Here is an 18,965-nt window from a genome sequence, read left to right on the forward strand (position 1 = left end):
TCCTTAAAAGTGAGCTCATCTGGTTAGATGCTGGAATGTGCTATTTACACACATTACTTGAGAACAGAGGTAACCCTGCTGCTTTTCTTTGCCCATACAGCATCCCTTCTCCCCGTAGTGAGTGAGCTTCCTTACTTGTTTATGTTCCATTAGTGGACTCTCTGAAATTCCAATAGTTGACTCTTTGGGTTCCAGCCCCACTGAAATTATTGGAGGTGGAAGGCTGCAAAGTGATGTCCCTAAGGGGGTAGGATGCCCTTTGGGGGTCCTACAGTGGAAAAGTGTGGAAGGCAACCTGTCTGACTTTCTGTAACTGCTTCAGTCCAAGTGCCATTGTTTAAAAATATAAATAAATCTGTTAAAATGAACTTCTGTCATATGGAAATTTTGGAGGCAAATTTGGAGAGTGGGTGTTTTTATTTGAACTCCCGGGGTATAGTTACGAAGTGGCCACACTTGATCCGTTTTTCCCTGCTTGGATATGTTTGCAAATCACGAGATGCATGGAGAAGATGCCAGCACTGTATGAAAGGAAGAATGCTTGTGCTGTACGTCTGTGCATGCTCTATATGCAGCAGGATGCATATGCTATTTGTTCAGGTTTTTCCAAAGGCTTCTTAACTAGTGTGTGTGATGTGATATTGAATCACTGAAGACAACCCAGCAAGTCAAAAATAATGTTGAATGATGATGGAAACAACCACGTTATCTGCATCTGTCACTCCTGTGGAAACTACTGTCCCTGATGAAGGGATGAACTTATCCTGTTGATAGGTGGGTGTTCTGTTGAGTGAAGTTTCCATAGCTGGGATAAGGTTTTTGTTTTCTGTTTTGCTTAGGAGAGGTTCTTTTTTCCACTGTCCTTCCCCAGTGCTTTGCATTTCCACTTCCAAATAGAAAAGGCACGTGTAAGCCTTTCTCAGAGCAGGTTGTTGTCTGACTGCTGTGGGTTGAACTGTGGCAGGTGCTGGGCTGCTCCTGCTTGAGAAGCCTGAGCTGAGAGCTGGTTGTTTGAACTCTAGTGGCTGATGCTCTCTGATTTGCTTAGCAGTTTTAAGAGAGGATTAAGCAGACCAAGTAGTACTGCTGTGATCCTAAATATGGCTTTTAATATAAACCAGCACTATGTCATTCCCTATTCTATCCTGGGGGAAATAAAACAGGCTCTGGGTCCTGAAGAGGAGCAGGGTAGTAGAAGGGGGTGCATATAACTGCCCATACCAAAATGTAGGCAGAGCTCTTATGATGCATAGGAGCCACATGAATACTTGTGCTTAAAACCATATCTCATAAGAAATAGTAGCAACTAAAGAGGGCTGGTAGCCTGCAGTAGAACACAAATGCCTGACAGATGGGGGGTATGAAAGAAAATCCTTGAGACTGGTGTTGTCTATGTGTGGTCAGCATAGATAGGTAGCAAATGTGGTGTCCAAACACTTTGCTTGATAGTGAGCAAGGATAGGCACGTATGAGATTTTTCCCCTCTAAATGAAATGCATTGTCTGAGAGCCCACGTTGTAGAAGGGGGAAGGGAAAGAGGGGGGAAATTGGATTAAGTCACTGGGCTTCAGGCCTAAGCATTTCCTGCCTTTTTTAAAATATACCAGTGCTGCTAAGGTCACGTGCTGAGCTATGCAAGCAAACCCCAGCCTGTGGCTGCGTGCAACAGGCAGCTTGGCTGTGCTGCATCTCGCCTTCGGGGAGTTCCAGGCAAGAGAGAGTGGAGCCCAGCTCCCGCAGAAACGCTGGGGATGGGGAGTCGTGTTGGCATGGGAATTTATACAGCACTTGGACTGGAGCCAGGTAATGCAGGCAGTACTTGCTTATCCCTGAGTTCAAGGAGCATTAAATTCATACTGCCTTTATAGCACAGAGTTTCTTTCCATTATCCACTTTACTGGAAAATTACCTTGTGAGGCGATTGGATTTTAAGACTTTAATGGATGATACAGCTTTCTAAGCAAGGAAATGAAGTTGCTTTTAAAAGACTGAGTATAGGGACCACTGTTGGGCAGGATGGTGTGAGCTCATCCCATGTGGGAAAGGGAATGGTTTTGGGGACTGTGCAGGTCTGGCATGGGTGAGCTGGACAAATGTGTGCATCAGCTGTGCAGAAGAGACCCGTTGAACTCTTCCAGTGCTCCCTTTGGAGCCCTTCACCTTCACGTTCCCAATATTTATTTGATCTTTGTCTTCAAGCAAAGCTAATAGGCTTAACTTCATCCAGCTGGGAATGATAGCAGAAAGTAAACTTCTAAAGCTGAAGTTCTCAAGGGGGTTCCTTACACATTTTGCTGATCTGGGATTTGGGGGCAAAGACGTGCATTGAGCACCAGTGCATCCATGGCTATTTTTTTTTTTTAGAGCTCTGCAAGGGAATCTGCAGAATCCCCAGGAAGGAAATCCGCCTTTTCAGCGAGAATGCTCATTTGACAAGCTGCCAGTTCTGAGCTAAGCCTCATTTAATAAAGATTGAGTCTATGGGGACCTGTCAGTGGAAACTGAATTTGGTGAGAGTGTCTCATTCTTTTCATCACTGTAGTGCAGAGAGGCTTTCAGCCAGCATTATGGAGAAACTAGGGATAAGAACATCCAGTTTGGAGGACCCCCTTACCTCTGGGAATGGTTCCTTGCTGTGTAAGATGGAGATTGCTGAGTTGGTAACAGCTAAGGGAATAAAAGGATTGTTATTTGACTTCAACCCACTAGAATGCCAGCGTTCACTGCTGATTAGCATGGATTAGATCTGCATTCGTGGGCAGGAAAAAAATCCAACCCAATTGTTAAGCAAATCCTTTCTACTTAGTGCTCTGCATCTCTCTTTGGTTTGTGTGGTGAGATGCTGTGCTGGAATTCAAGCACCCGCCACCATGCAACCTATGGAAGCTGAGGTGTCTAGATGTACCTGCACTATAAACTGTTAAACCACAGTTCTCAACCAAACTCTGGTGCTGACTGCAACGTGTGCAGGTTATTGCAACAAACAGCATGTCTGAAGGGCCTTACCTTTTTGGCCTCAACGTTGCTGGCTTCTGTGAGTTGGACCAAATATAAAGGCAACATGGAAAGTCTTTAATTATGAAGTAAGAGGTCAGAATGTTAGCATGGAGGAAATGGTGATAAATTTTTAATCAACCTAGCCTTGTTCTCAGTCGTTGCCTGTACAAGAGCACTTGAGAATTTAATCTGAATTAACTGGAGAAATAAATTCAAAGCAGATTAGTTAAACCACTTTAAATGCACTAAAGTGAATTAAACTGCATTGAATTAAGGCCATTCTAGTTAAACTACAGTAAATCCCTGTGTGAACGCTCATTTGTAATTAAAGTGGCTTTAGTTCAAAGCTCTAATTCCAATTAACTCCAGAATGCCCTTACCTGTGTAGGTTGTTTCTCAGGACGGAGGAAACCAGCCCATGTATTTACCCAGCCTGGCTGAATAGATTTGAGCTATGTAGTCATGTTAGATGTTTCAACTGCGGATCTGTTCTAGCCTGGTGTATTATCCTCAGGTGATTTTAAGAGTAAAAATAAAGAAGCATGACATAATCCTTGGCATTTCCCTTTTTTTCCCAGAAAGGAAAGCCAGTAGCCAGAAAAGCCAAAGGCGAGGTGTTGGCCTATATTGCTACTCCAGTGTGGACTTGCTGTTAGTACATCTATCCATAATGTACTGCACTTCTGTACAGCGTGCATTCCCTGGGAGATGTCTGTATAAGGAGATAAGACAGTAGAACCTGTCCTCTGTTTCCATGGTGCTCTTCCTCTCTGCTGAGGGATCCCTAATGAAGGAGAATACATCCCAGTACCGTGGGAAAAGGCTCTTCCACAGCACGTTTCCTGCCCAGCCTGGCTCTCAGCTGTGTTGAATACAGTAATTGGCCTGGGAAGGCCTGTTCCCCAGGCAGAGGAGATAGGGATGGTTTGGTGCTGAGATCAGTAGCAGCTTCCATGTCACCCCCCAGCCCCCACCGCTTTCCCGATTAGATTTGCCAATGCATGGTTGCCTGTGTTCCCCCTTCTCTAGAGGCTGTGGGATGAATGACATCTCGAGACAGTGAAGCACCTCAATGAACACCACATGCAACTCTTCCCATCAGAAGGGAGATGAAATGAAAGTCAAGCCTCTGAACTCACAGCAGCACATTCAGAACAAGCTGATGGTCAAAATGTGTTGCTTTCATTGCCAGCATTACACAGAGTTTGGTTTAGTAGGACATAATTACTTATCTGTGAGTACATAAGCTCCTCAGATGCTCTAAGGTCTGCAAAAAAGGTGTAGAAAGGAGGGTGGGCTTGATGCTATCCCACAGAAGTTTCTTTTCTTGCTAGGAAGACTTCCGTCCTTCATGGAATAAATAGAGATGAGTGCTGCTTTGGCAGCAGCCCAGTTTGCTTCATTTGTTCTTCTGGGTGAACGTTTTTTTTCTTCCCACACTCCTTTAACCTCTTCTGTCTGTTTTATTATCACAATCTTAAGTGGCTGCATGGAAATCCAGAAGGAACGTTAGTTTGCAGATTGAATGGAAAGCTTTTTGTTTTCTGGCCAATGCCAACTTTAAGATAGAACTATAAAATGGTTTTCAATCTGGCAATGATTAATACAGCCCTGTTGTTGGGATGCTCAAAAGCTATAGCTGCTGGGTTTTATATTTTTGTCCTGTGGGTTGGAATTGCAAAGTTTAAGATGAAATAATTTTTAAACCATTGAAGGAAGATTAAAAGCAAAACAGCGTGATTTTCAGAAACCACCTGAGGGCTTTCAGCTTTGGTCTCAAGTTTCTTCTTGAGGTTTTAGTGGACTTTATAACTAGTAATAAAATAGCAATGCTATCCAGAAATAACTATTTCCTATTCCATGTGAATGGTTGTTCACTATGCCGTGTTGCTGCTAATATAGCTTAGGTCAAGAAAGTGCGGTTATTGGAAGCTGGATAGTTTGAAATGGGTAAAACTTCAGTTAATGCACACTGATTCAAAATAATCCATGTGCTTATTCAGGATTAACTTTCTAACCCTGTGCTGGTGCCAGGATTTATTGTGCCAAGTAACCTTTGTGGCAGGGAGAGGTGGAGGTGGGAGGACTCCCTCAAGCCCTCACTCCTCTGTAGTCAGATGATGAACCAGCAGCTCTTCTGGCAATGTTAGATCTCGACACTCCTGTGAGTGCAGTCCAACACTTACCTCCTGTTTCACAGTGTTTCATCTTTATTTTGAGCTTCCCTCTATTAGGAAATGTATTCGGATGTACCTTGTATAGCCCTTTTTTTGTTGTGTAGATTGATACTCTCTTTCTTAACTGCATTTGCGATGGCAATTTCTTATGTGAGGCCACTTCCTGCTGGGTGGGATGGAATGGAGCATCCATCCCTTAAGTGCAGTTTCAGCAGCAGAAATTAGCCTTCCAGGACCACAGAGATGAGAGAGACATTCATGAACGTAATGCCGTAGGTCACAGTTGGGAACTTGTGGTTGGAGTGAGCTGCAAACAGCTGTTTTGTGTGGGCATTTGTCATCCAGTAGACAGGGCTGCATGTTGGTTGAATGTCTGCAATAACAGAAGGTCCTGGAGGCTGTGAATTGTGCTGCACTTAAGGCCAGTCAGCATATATGTCCTTGGGTGCAATATCAGCACCTAAAGGTACCCAGGTGCAGTGTGCAAGCTCCTGGCTCAATCAAGCTAACCAGCGCAGGGGTGTTTTTCTTGTGGGAGCTTCTTGCCATGCCCTGTATTTCCTACTATGATGGTGCCTCTCTCTGCAAGAGAACCTAGATGTTTTCTGCCCCTTTTCGCTTCTTATTCCCATTGAGTGGGTGGATGCCATAAACCCTGGCAGCCAGTCTGAGCTGAGGAAGGCAGTTAACACTGCAGGAGGCTGTTGAGCACGTTCCTGCACGAGACCAAGAGCGTTCAGGTTTCACGGTGCCTTTCCAAGCTAGCAGTGCTGCTCTTGGTTACGTCCCTGTATGCCACTGTTAGCTTTTATTTTGAAAGAGCTTCTGAACACCGTAGCTTTGTCTCCTGCCAGCCTGGCTGATACCACTTGGATTTACGCTCATTTTCAGGGACTGCTCTGTCTCTGTCTCTGCCATTAATGTCAGCGCAGTGGTAAAATGTTGCTCCTCCAAGTTGTCTCCGTTTTCCTGTAAGGGCAGTTCATGCATCATTTGCGATAAAGGTTCTGATAGTTCAGCAAATGTTCAAAGACAAATTGATGCTCTTTTGTGGCAAAAGGCCCAGTGCATAACTTTACATTTACTCGGGATAATGTGGCCTTGGGTAACCGAGTCCCAGATTTAGTGTTGCAGGATAAAATGTCTGAGGGCTTATCCAACCTCAGCCTCCCTTTTTAAATACTGTTATTTAATCCTGAGAAGCAGGCTCAGGCATATCTGTGGTTACAACCAGGCTTTCCCTGCCAGCCATCTCTGGGTCCTAAACTGACTCATCAGTCAAAAAGATTAATAACTGCTCTGCTGGATGATTTCACTTGTTGTCATGGCACATATCCATTAATGGAAAACAAATATTCTCTAGAAAATGAAACACAGATCTTGGTGCACTGGGCAGCCAAGTCCTTTTGGCTAAGTGCTTACATTCAGCATATGTTAAAGTGTCCCTTCAAAGCGAGGACTTCAGGTTGTTTGGTGCACAGCAATCTTTTTAGGAGGCTTTCCCCCTTTTTTCTTTTCTCCCCCATTTGACGGGATCTGTTCCTCCACATCTGGAGCTGCAGTGACTTTCTTGCTGATACAGAGTCTGTTGGAGAAGATTTTTGGTGTGCTCTGCTTTCCAGCAGCAGTGCCTGCTGGTGTGTGCGGGAGGGCTGAGGGTGTGAGCAAAGAAGTGCAGGCATGCAGTGCAGGAAAGCTTGGCGTTGCAGCAGCCTGAAGTGTTTAAAAAATAGCCAGCGTCCCTGAGGAGCTTTGGTACGCCGAATGTGCTGGTTAATTTAGTATTGAGTGCTTGTGCATGGCAGGCCTTTAGAAGTGGGAGAACTTTGGGTCTCTGAAGGCAGCTTCCCTCTCGAAGGCCTCTCTCTGCTCAGGAACTCGAGCAGCTCACACCATCTGGCATAATCATGGGAAAGGGGGATTGTGCTTTTTCCCTTCCACCCCCACTTCTCTCTCTCTCAAAAATCCCAAGGTTCAGTTCCTATAGGGGGACGGAGTTTCAGCTGTTTGGTTTGGGAAAGCTGCACCTGTAGGCATTCAGCATCCCTGGCATGGCTCTGAGCTTTGGGTTGGTTCCTTCGGGCTGTGGAGGCAAGCAGCACGGCACAACATGGAATATCTGTGACGCAGCAGACAGCCCTAATGAGCATGAATCTCATTATGAATGGTTGATGGGCACTACAGCCTGTAAACACTGATGTTGGCTTGGCTGGGAAGTATGTTCCAGTGTTGTGTGGCTTGTGTAGCTTGCCAGGATAATAACCCAGCTGGGAGGTACCTACAGAGCAAGCTGGGGGGGAGGGAAGGGAAAGAAAAACTTTATTGAAGAGGAATTTGTTACCATTCTGGCTTAGAAGCGTTCATAAACTTTGTTGAAGATCTTTGTTGCAACTGTGGCATTCCCAGGAGGAGAAGGGATGCTAATTTAAAAAGCCTAAACCTTTGTGTTACATTTGCTGATACTATGCCTGCCTTTTCAGTATTAGGGACTGATGGAAACTTAGGGCCTTTAATGATGCTTATGGTACATTGGCATTTGTTACCACTAGCCAAGGGTGTGCCCTCAAACTCTTCTACATGAAATAACAGCCTTTATTTCATTCATTCACATGAGATAGGGTGGCTGGATTTGGTGTTAGAAGTGATTTCACTTCTTCAGGCCCTTTATCATCTTTGTGAGATCACATCAATGAGAGGTTTACTACCTCAGCTTGTGACTACTTTGAGCTGCTGTGTCTGTAGCACCTGCATTAGTTTTGCTGTATATTTTTAAGTGGATGGGTGATGTATGAAGGTTTTAGCACTTATTCTAGGCCTATCTAGGACAGTTGCACTGGCATTCTTTTATTTTTTTCTTTTTAATTCAGTCTCATTCATGTATTATAAATTCCACCCCCTTTCAGACCTACTCATGCACTTGGATTTCTAATGAAGAACCCTGCATATTTATTCATGAGGATTAAAGGACTGTACAGATAGAGGCAGCTGGCTGAACTGTTTATTTATTTTTTTTCCTCTCTCTAAATCTGCTGACCTCTGATCTGGAGCAAAGAGGAAACCTTCCCTGATTGACTTTGACTGTTTGTGGACCGGGGTGGACAAAATGGCTCAGCTCCTTGTGATTCAGAGGCAGGATGTGGTATCACTGAGTCAAGGCAGGAGGAGGAAGTGAGGCTGCAAGTCTCCTGTTTATGGCTTCTGGAAGCAAAGCAAAACCCCCTACCTAACAGCTGGTTTCCAGAGTTGCCCTTCAGCACTGCATTACTGCTCAGGTCTCCAGGCCCTGCTTGCAGCCTGCACTGCAGGCTCGAGGTGGCCGTGGGTGATGATGGCTTTTGTTTCCCACAGGCCCTGCTGCTGCTGGGTGGCATCGCTCTCTCCTGCCTGGCTCTGGACCTGCTCTTCCTTTTGTTCTACTCCTTCTGGCTCTGCTGCCGCCACCGAAAGAGTGAAGAACACTTGAATGCTGACTGCTGCTGTACAGCATGGTGCGTCATCATCGCCACCCTGGTGTGCAGGTAAGGCTGGCAGGGATGCTCCTCTGCCATGGTGCAGGACATCCTATGTGCTGTTCTCATATGTGGTATGCTTCCTGTAGTTAGTAATTGTTGGCGGTCATCTCTCTTCCACTCTGTATTTGTGTGTTTTAAAGATCTGTAATGTATTTTCTTCTACTCTACCGCTTGCTGAAGTGCCTAATGATTTCAGCGATGTGAAAAGGAATAGCTAATGGCCTGCTCTTTGATACTGTGCAAGTGGTAAATCAAAGGCACTATCTCCTTGGTTGTTTAATGCTTAAGTAGAATGGGTCCAGAGTTCAAGGAACTGTCAAGTCTAGGTGCGGATTTCCTGGTGTCCATAAAGAACAACTATGGGGAAAGTGGATTATGAAGAAAGAGGCACAGGTCATTCTTTTGTGTCTGGAGGTGTTGGGTTTTGACTGGACGTGGACATGCAGATGGAGCCTGCGTAAGGGATTGCTGAGTTTCATCTATACCAACATGCAGTGGTTGTTGGTGATGCTGCCAGTGTCAGCAGTGCTTCATCTCGTGACTGAACAATGCAAACTTATGGAGGTAAGGTGAAAGGAAAGGTTGCTGAAAACAAGAGAATTAAGAAGCCAGTGGAGAACATGTGCAGAAGACATTGGGAGACACTCTGGTTTTTGGTCAATGAAGATGTAATTTCCATTTCCTAGAAATTCAATGGTGGGATATCTGAAAGTGGGACCATGCATGCACATTTCAGGAAAGAATTTTGGATTGAATTTGTTTGAACTTGAGTAGGATGAGTTCTCTGGGATCCAAGGACAGATGCACTGAGTGCTGAGGTTTTGGGGTTGTTTTTGTGTTGTTTCTTTTTTTGCTGACTCCAAGCAGGAGCTGCTCTTAGTCAAGGTTTCAGGTGGTCTGAGTTTCCCATTTGTGGGTTTGAGAGCTGTCCCCTATTGATAAAGGAGATAACAATGACAAGCTTGCACTTTGTCATCTCATGGCTCACTGTAATTGCTAATAGATTGCATTCTAGATCCACCACCAAGCCTGTTCCTTGAAGGCCATGCTTAACTCTTCAAGGGCTATTAATGGACTTCTCTATTTACTCTTTCAAGGTATATCTGAGAGACTAGAAAACCCCTGTAGTATACTAGAACAAACCCCACAGCACAGACATTGCTATGTTGTGAGGTTAGCAAGCTGAGGATAGATTTGCCTATGAAGTCCAGGGCTCAGTGATTTGGAGAGCTAGTGCATTAGCAAATTATGCTGCCTTTGCACAGAGCTCTTTCTCCTGTGCTTTGCTGACTGTAAGTAAGTGCCTGGAATAGAAAGACAAACTAGAGAACAAGTCATAAAGAAGAAATCTCAACTTCAGTCACCCTTATTTTTAGTGATCTCAAGAGCTTCAACTGCATCCATTCCAATCCACTGAAAGCTCTGTTGTCCTAACCCTTTTGTACAGAAGCTCCAACTGATGCTATTTATAGTTGTGTTGCTGCTACAGGCACTTGTTAGCTATTGTTATGCAGCATTCATGTCCAAGACAGCTGCTGCAGTGTGGTAGTTCTGTTTGTTTTTAATTGTAGGCAAGGTTGAAAAGGAGGAATTGTGCATATCTCCCAAAGTGTGCCTGAGACAATTTAAAGTTGGAAGGTCGGCATTTAAATTCTGGTGAGACTGATGCAATTCCCAGTCATGGCCACAAGCTGGAAAACATATTAGGCTCGTTCTAAATCTAACCAGTTGGTTTACATCCTTGGTGTACCATTTGTTTTAGCAAGTATTAAATCCAGGAGTATCCTAAAAATTAAGATTCTACTGGAAACTGCGGTGATATTGCATGAATACTTGTTTGGACCCATTTTGTTATGTTAAAAGTTCCCCACTGTCCTTGGTTTGTGTAGTGATAGCGGGGTGATATCATCCATGGGAGCTGAAGGTGCTGTCTGAGTGCTGCTGCTCTCCTGTGGGACTGAGCTCTGTGTTCTGCCCCTCTGCCAGCAGCTGGACATGACAGTGCTCTTGAACTGATGACTTCTGGCTGTCTGCACTCGGTGTTTGTCTGGGAATGCAAATACAGCTCCCAGCAAGCATGGAATCTATTCTGTGCTAGCAGGAAGTCCCAATTAAATACCAAGAGTTAAAGATTAGTCAACTGGATATATCCTATCCTGGCTGTGCGTGACACACAGCAGAACTGCCTGAGCAGCAGATGCTGTGACGTTCTGATGAGTGGAAATAAGGCTCTTCTGAACACCTGTCTGTGGCAGCAGGCTGACCTGAGAGGCAGATTGCACCGCTGTTTGCAAGTGAACACAGGTAGCTTGGATGCTCAAACAGCGAGAGGATCCAGACAGGCTGGTCTGATCTGTCCAGGTTCCATGGAGCAGACTGTTGGCTTCCTAGCTGAAAACTAGTTAAAACTATTTGAGCCCAGCCATGCCTAATACATGCTTATCTGGGTAGTGGGTGATCCCCAAGGGCTGTTAGTGAATCCTACTGAGTATCGCATCATTGTGTGTCACTGTTTCTTAATGACTCTCTATTTCTTGCTGAGCAAAGGGGGAAATGCTGAGCCAGCAGGAAGGCAGAACTGGTTAACTGGAGTTCTCTAGCAAACCGTCTCCCTAGCGTGCCTTCCAAATTGCTTGAACCACAAAGCTGCGGGAAGGACTTGCCTAGATTATTCCTCGAGAACTGAGTTCATTTTGAGTCCTTAGTAATTTCCATCAGTTTCTGTGTACAGGGAGTTGTCATCTCATATAAATCATCTCATCCTCAAATACCTGTAGGTCACAGTAGTGTTCCCAGAAGGAAGCTCTGCTCTGAAGGCAGGTAGAAAGCTTCCTGGAGAGAATACCTAAAAGAAATGGGTACAAATAGGTGGTGAAATCTTGCTTTCTCAAGTGCCAGTAATAGCACTTTCCCTTGGTGCTAAAGTGCAAGGTGGTAATTAGAGAGACAAATTAACATTCCTCTTGAGAACATAAAGTCTAAAAAGGGCTCTCCTTATGAAGTTCCTGTAATTAAAGATGACTTGGTGTAGTTAGATTATTCATTTCTAAAGATGTGATGTGAATGGCTAGTGCTCATCTTTTCAGACTGGTGATTGAACATCCACAGGGGTTTTCACTGTGTGTAGCGTGTGTTACGACTGGAAGATCTCTACAGCAGCAGGAATGAATATGTTCTCCTTGTCAGATTAATGCTCTGCTGTTCACATATACCTCGTGTAATCCATAAAACATTTTTTTTTTGGTGGGTGACATTGCTAAGTAATTTGGAATTGCAGTTGATTTCTATTCCTTGTCTCTTTATCATGGCATGTCCTAAGCTCACACAACTCTTGCATGCAAATGATAGGAAGGCTGTGTCCTCAGGGAAATTCAGCAGTGAGCTTTTCAGGAAAAGGCAGGGAAATGTGTGGGGTTTTTTTTCTGCAGACTTGAATTTCTTGGGCCTTGCTCTAAAGCAGCACTGAAGTGTATGTGTGCAACATGCAGTAATTAAAATCATACTGTTGTCTCTGTATGAATATGTAAAAGTCACAGCCTGCTCCTGTTCCGTCTCCCATCACTTAAGTCTTTAAAGAACTGGTAAGGTACATAGGCAATAGGAATGAGTGTTAATCTCAGAAATGCACAGTTTTCTCATATTAATGTGTACAGGTTTCCTAAAACTTAGTGAAATGAGCAGCCAAGTGGCTTTTTAAATGCTAAACCAAGCAGCAGGAGCGATTTATTACATGACCCTTAAAAGCTTGGTGGGATGGATTTTCAGATTCTCATTTAAAAGACACTATTGAGAAGGAAGGAAGAGAGAGGCAGGGGTGGTGGAAGGAGCAGGGAACTGACACAAGTAGGTCTGGGAGGAAGAACTGGGGGTGGGATGGTGAGGAATTGGGAGGTGAGGTTAGTGTGTGTGGTGGGGGGAAGAACACAGCAGAAACAAGAATAGCAGAAGCAGAGATGGATTCTTATACAAGTGTTGAAAATGTGTTGGAGTTGTATCTTCCAGAGGGTGCTGGGGTGGGAAAAAAAGCTTTCTCATTCAGGATTGCTGGTTTTGTATCCGTGCTGCATGACAGAAATGCAGGCCTTCCCCATTGGGCAATCATTTTGTCATGTACTGTGGGAGGCATCTGCTATAGCTGAGGCTGCAGAACCTATCAGGGTTTGTGCATGGAGCCATGTGGTCTGTCTTGGCCTCAAGGGCTTACACTGTTGGGTCACAATAAGTATATCTGTCATGGTTTTGTGCTGTCAATATTCTACATCATGACATCATGTGCGGTATGAACTGTTTTGGTGGTATGTGGAAGTGTAACAGAGGGTATGTGGAAGTGTAACAGAGGGTATGTGGAAGTGTAACAGAGGGTATGTGGAAGTGTAACAGAGGGTATGTGGAAGTGTAACAGAGGGTATGTGGAAGTGTAACAGAGGGTATGTGGAAGTGTAACAGAGGGTATGTGGAAGTGTAACAGAGGGTATGTGGAAGTGTAACAGAGGGTATGTGGAAGTGTAACAGAGGGTATGCGGAAGTGTGGAAGGTTCATGCTCCAGATCTGTGGAATGGCAGCATCCCGAGCACTCAGCCCTTGGAGGAAACTACATATCCCAGGGGACAACGCGGCCAGAGATGAATCACCAGAGAAGGAGGACACACATATAATCTCGCTCCCAGGCTGGAACGTCCCTCTTTTCGCCCTGTCTTTCGCTTTGGAGCGCTCCATCCCTGCCGTCTCGCTCTATCAGCAACGTTCCAGCCTGTCGCCTAGAGATTGCAGTAGGCCCCCGGTTCTCCGGGACTCTTTTTTCTCTCTTTCTTTTTCTCTGCCTTGTTTGATATAGTAGTTGTAGTTATATTGTATCATATTGTGTCTCGTATTTAGTAAAATAATTTCTTTCCTTAGATTGCTGCCGTTGTTTTTGTTCATTTCTCCCCTTCTAGGGGCAGCAGCCTCTATCACGGATAAATCTAGATAACCCGATTACAATATCTATTTTTACTTTAAAAGGCTGAGCCTCAATGAAGGAGAGCCCCTGTTTCTTTTAAATCAAATAAAAATGTAGTTAAAAACTGCCTTACACAATAGCAACTTTTACCTGTGCGTAGGCAGGGATTTGAAACAACTGTTGGATGCAGGTGAGGCCAAAAGCATATAGAAATCTAAATATCAGCAGTTCCCCCATTGCCTGGCTTTTCCTAGACAGTGTGAGTGCAGAGCTGGCTTTAGCTGGGCAGCAATGTGGTAATTCATCTTGCACGTAGACTCTAGTGAATGTATGGCATGCGTGTCCAGAGGAATTTGTTATTTGAATTAAATGCCTTTCATCCCCAATTCCTTTTGCTGCAGTGTCGTCTTATAGGAGTCATGCCTGTGCCTTGCTGGCTGTGGGCAGCTGAAGTTGGTAATGCAGGGCTGGGCAGGAAGCCTGCAAGGATGGCTGCTGGTTGTCTCAGGTTGTTTCCTGTGATGGGGAGCACTGCATGCCTAGCACATCTGAATACACTGGCTGAGCTACCTACCTGTATCATGGTGTTAGGGACGAAATGACTGCAGCGTGCTGCTTCTGAGCCTCTTCCACCAAACTGTGCTGGAATACCAAGAACAGAGCAGCAGGGTTCAGCCTGTGCTGAAAGAATAGCATTATAGTAACTGGAACGGGATGAATAAAATCACTTGCCAACTAAAGGGTCTGAATCTGCATATTCAGTGTCAAGAATGTCCCGGGTTTTATTTGGTTGTAGAAGCAGCTGCTAAAGTTTTCTGCTGATCTGGACAACAAAATGGTTCAGCTGAGTTTGTTGGCTCTGATACAAGACCAGGGAAATTTAAGCTAGAAGTTTGTAATTGCAGTGATGAGATGCTGAGTTGTCTTATCCTGAACATGACTTAGGCTCTGAGATATGTCTATTTTTCAAGGGTGGGAGAGTGTTGGTTTTGTTTTGTTATGTTTTCTTAATCACTGTCACCTGTGCAGGGAGCAAGGCAGAAGGCTTTTCTCTTTCATTATTGGCATCGTTGGCATTGTGAAAATATTTGAGGAATGGTGTTAATGAAGAAAGACCCCGTTCTTGTATTAACACCAAATATTAAGTCCTAGATATCAGCTGCAGCCCTCTCTCTGAATGTGATGCATTTACCTGCCATCCCCGGGAGGCTTCAGCTGGGACTTCTGTGGGCCAGGCCCTCTGTGATTTACAGAGATGTAATTATTGGAACAAGTGTGAGGCTGACGCAGATTTCCATAGTGATCTGCTTTCAGTGTGTGATCTTTACTTCAATTTCTTGCATGTATGAGGAAAAACAGAAGTGTGGCCAGGCAAACTGTATAGTTCTACTCGCTGCTTTCAAGGGGGTGAAGGTGTGGGCAGGAAGGCTGGGTGCTGTGTTCCTGCAGAAGAAGAGTGACAGTTGAAGCAGTGGTTTGGATTGCAGGCTGGTGTATGTGCTAAAGCAAAGCTAGGCAAGTGGCTGTCAGCTAGGCAAAGCCCACCCTGGTCTGTGTGGGTTCATTTCCCATCTGGGTGGTGGTGACCCTTCCTGTTAAAACAAAGGCACTATGCTTACCCTGAAAGCTGTTGTCTCACTTGCTTCCTTCCTCTTGTGTATCTCCTTCAAACCACCTCTGTGAGTGCTGTGCTATAACACAGAGTTATTGTGAAGAAACTGTTTAATCCAGGAAATCTTTCATTTATACCAAAAAAAAAAAGAACCCACAACACAAAACCTGTCCTCCAGCCACCACTGCCTTCCTTTCTTATAGCCCAATCTTAGTGTCTTGAGAACCATCCCAGAAAAGAGTCTGAATACTCTAAAGCCAAATGTGAGATGAGAAGAGGAAATTGGTGTCTTGATTGACTTTCCCCTGAGTTTAGTTATATGACCCCTTCACCAGTTCTTTCTTTCCCTGTTATTAAGGGGGAAAAAAAGGGCTCGGGGAGTGCTGAGTTCCTACAGTGATGCCTTAATAAAAAGGTATTGCTGACTTGCCTGAGATAATCTCCTGGTTGTAACTCATCTTCTTCCTATAAACGAGGTTTAAGCTAATATGGTCTACTTCATAGTTGGAGTGGACTGATGTGTGAAACAGTTACAGCAAATCAGCTGATAGGTGGTAATTTGCTAAACAGCTGGAGTTGAATTGTCTGTGAGCTTGGAATTCGCTTGCTTAAAAATAAATAAGCTTTTTGACCCAGGAAGTTATTAAACTTTGCTTCCCAATTCCCTAAATCAATCCAACACAAATGCTTCTGATGGGAAGATAAATTAAGAAATAAGCCTGAACACCTACTGTCAGAGTGAGGAAAAGACATGGAAAATGGATCTAGAAGATCCACCCTTGTGGACGAGTAGTTACTGCGAGCTCTATATATTCTTTTCTTAAAAATATAATGAATCAATTTGTATTTCATGTCCAGAGAAGGCTTGGGATTGCTGGCATAGCAATGGCAGCACCCATTCCTGTTGCAGGAGCCACTGGAGGGCAGCTTGGCCAGCCAGGTTTCTACTTGCCCGTGTCTAGGGCTGAGCTCTCTAATGGTTCTTTAACAGATTTCCATTATTGACTATAAATGAAATATACATATTGAGAGGGAATGGTTTGTCACGTGTGCTGTATAGGCAGTTATTGGCTATGTGGGAAGTACACACAATTATTTACAGGGGATTTTTGTGTGTGTGGTTGCTGGGGAGTATAACTACCCCCAGCTGCTCTTTGTGGAGGCATGCAGCATCCCTTTCTATCAAAGTGATGTGACTGTGGAAGAACTGGTATGACTTACCAGTAGAAGTAAACAGTGCCTTACATTGCTGCCCTTTGGCTTTAACTGTACCTTTTCTTGCATTTTTTCTCTCTGCAGTGCTGGCATAGCTGTTGGCTTCTATGGGAATGGAGAGACAAGTGATGGCATCCACCGGCTAACGTACTCCTTACGCCATGCAAACCGCACCGTGGCAGGTGTCCAGGACCGGGTGAGCACAAAAGCAAACGGATAGTGTGGGAATGGGCAGGCTTTCCCAGCACGTCTCTTGAATCTGGCTGTGTGTGTCTTTTTGCCTTTTTTCTGTCAGCTTTTGAGCTTAGAGATGTGCTGAAATTTCCATTAATGGAGAGGTGCTTTCTTCAGCTCTTCTAAAAATATCAAAGCAAACACAGCTCGTTAAATGAAGTCTTCTCTTTGCAATTGTGCCTGTTTTAAATACAGCTTCTGATCAGCTCTATTCCATGGACGTGGAGGCAGGCCAAGGCAGACAAGTTTGTTAGCAAAAAGGATCACTTTAGCACAATTGGTTGTTCCTGTGTTACATCAAACTTCATTAGCTCTTTCTGCAACCCTGATGGCTGCTAACCTCCTAATCTCATGGCATGGTAACCTTCAACAGATGTCCTGCTGCTAGACTTGATTGCAGTCATTTTTAACCTGCTTTAGGAGTAAGGTGAATGTCTCTTTTGGGGAAAAAATGGCATTCTCAGCTTTAGTGGCTGTGTTCTGGGTTTGAGCAGTTCTGCTTGCTTATCTTGATACAGAAAATAGCATTTAAACTTCATTGAAGCAGAGATGTAGAACTATTTGCTTATAGGTTGAGTTTGAAAGGTAAGCAGTCTGAGCCTCTTCAGACAGAAAAACTGGAATCTGTCCATAATTTGCTAGTAAGGATGAATTATCTTTTACTTCCTTGACTTCTTTTCCTTTGCCATACTACAGGTACTTGATACCACAGTGGCCCTGAACCAAACAGCAGAGCCAAATTTGCTCATCCTGGAGGAGATGTTTGCAAAGCAGACAGACCACTTGCATGTTATCCAGAAGCTGCAAAGTCTCTTGGATGATCTGGTCAGGCAAACAACTGAAATCCCCTTCTGGAAGAATGAAGAGCTGTCTCTGGAGGAGTTGGCAATTCAGATTGACCTCTATGACTGGTACAGGTGTGCAGCACCCTGTTAGTATAGTGGTTGTGGCATTTGTTTTGCAGCAGCGATGTGTGTGCATTCTGTGGGGCTGAGCCAAAGGCTGTATATTACTGTATGTCCTGTTGGCCCACTCAGCTGACTTCATCATATGGCAAAACTGCACTCAGTTTAAATCAAAATGTGTGGCAGCAATGTTCTTCTTAAGAGTGTTGGTTATTAGCTGGAGGGAAACATTTTCAATGTAAAAGGTCGGTTGCTTGTGCTCTAATACTAAGGAGAGAAGCTGTGTGCGTGCCACATTAACTTGAATAAAGTAGTAAGGTAAACTTTGTTCCTTGTGTTAACACCACACACTAACATTCCTTTTTATTAAAGTTATTGAATAAAAGATAACACCAGCTGTATTTCATGAAAGGAAACTGTTGTCCACACATTTGAATCAACTGAAGCATTTCTAACAAACATGTGGTGAGTTCAGGAAGATGCAGTGCTTCTTCTTTACCTGATGGTGTCCAGTTGCACATGGCTTTTGTACTAGAGCAAGGTTAGCGGTCTCACTTCTCAATAACTGTGTGTGCTAATCATGTTGTTTAAATGCATTTGCCTCCCTGGGCTCTTGACACAGCAAATAGTCAGTGATTTATGAAAATTAATCATTAGTGGTGGCTCTTCAAAGAAAACAAGGGCTACGTTTGTTTTCTTCTTGTTTTTCCCCATGAGACATTCCGACTACTTAATCTGTCCCTTTCATACATCAGTTTTCCTATGCTGACTGTGTTTTTATTTGCTGCAGGTGGCTGGGATACCTGGGCCTGCTCCTGTTCCATGTTCTGATATGTTTGTTGGTGCTTTTTGGGCTCATCAGAAACTCCAGGGCCATTCTGATGGGGTAAGTCCTGACCCAGGTACAGTGTGTAAGGATTGCAAGTGCCTGCTAGTTTAAACTTGTAGTCTGTTGTCAATTGATTTCAAGGACTTCTGAGGCTGAACAGTCTAAATCTGCCTCTTAACATAGAGTGCCTTTGTAGAGCATTGCTCTGTGGATTGGAGTAGGGCTACATGTAAGAGTTGTTCACAGGAAGGAGCTGTACAACTCCATGGTACTGTTCTGCCTGCTTTCACATCCAAAACGACCAGCTGATCTGGACAGTGTGCCTTCTGGGCAGCACAGGTAACCTGTGTTTGCTTGGGAGTCAGCTGGGAGATAGTAATGCGAACATCCTCCCTTGGATTTACAGGCTGTGGAAGTCTCCTTTAATTCTCTACAGTGGTAAAGGCATTTGCTAATGGATGATAAGCACTGTGTGTGTTTACACAGCCTAGCAGAATGCCTTTTGTGTCACAGTCTGATCCTCTTTACCTTTGGTTGTCACACC

The 18,965-nt window shown here is 44.3% G+C and overlaps 1 protein-coding gene across 2 annotated transcripts in view; it reads left to right on the top strand.

The window, feature by feature from the left end:
• The window catches only part of TTYH3 (tweety family member 3), a 65,948-nt gene that overhangs the window by 25,012 nt on the left and 21,971 nt on the right, over positions 1-18,965 (top strand). For both annotated transcript variants that reach the window (XM_072348977.1, XM_072348976.1), the window contains exons 2-5: positions 8,523-8,692; positions 16,538-16,649; positions 17,384-17,604; positions 18,383-18,478. In XM_072348977.1, coding sequence (XP_072205078.1) covers positions 8,523-8,692; positions 16,538-16,649; positions 17,384-17,604; positions 18,383-18,478 — 599 coding nt within the window. The remainder of the gene's footprint in view (positions 1-8,522; positions 8,693-16,537; positions 16,650-17,383; positions 17,605-18,382; positions 18,479-18,965) is intronic.

The sequence above is a fragment of the Excalfactoria chinensis genome, chromosome 14, assembly GCF_039878825.1.
Source record: "Excalfactoria chinensis isolate bCotChi1 chromosome 14, bCotChi1.hap2, whole genome shotgun sequence".
NCBI classification, from domain to species: domain Eukaryota; kingdom Metazoa; phylum Chordata; class Aves; order Galliformes; family Phasianidae; genus Excalfactoria; species Excalfactoria chinensis.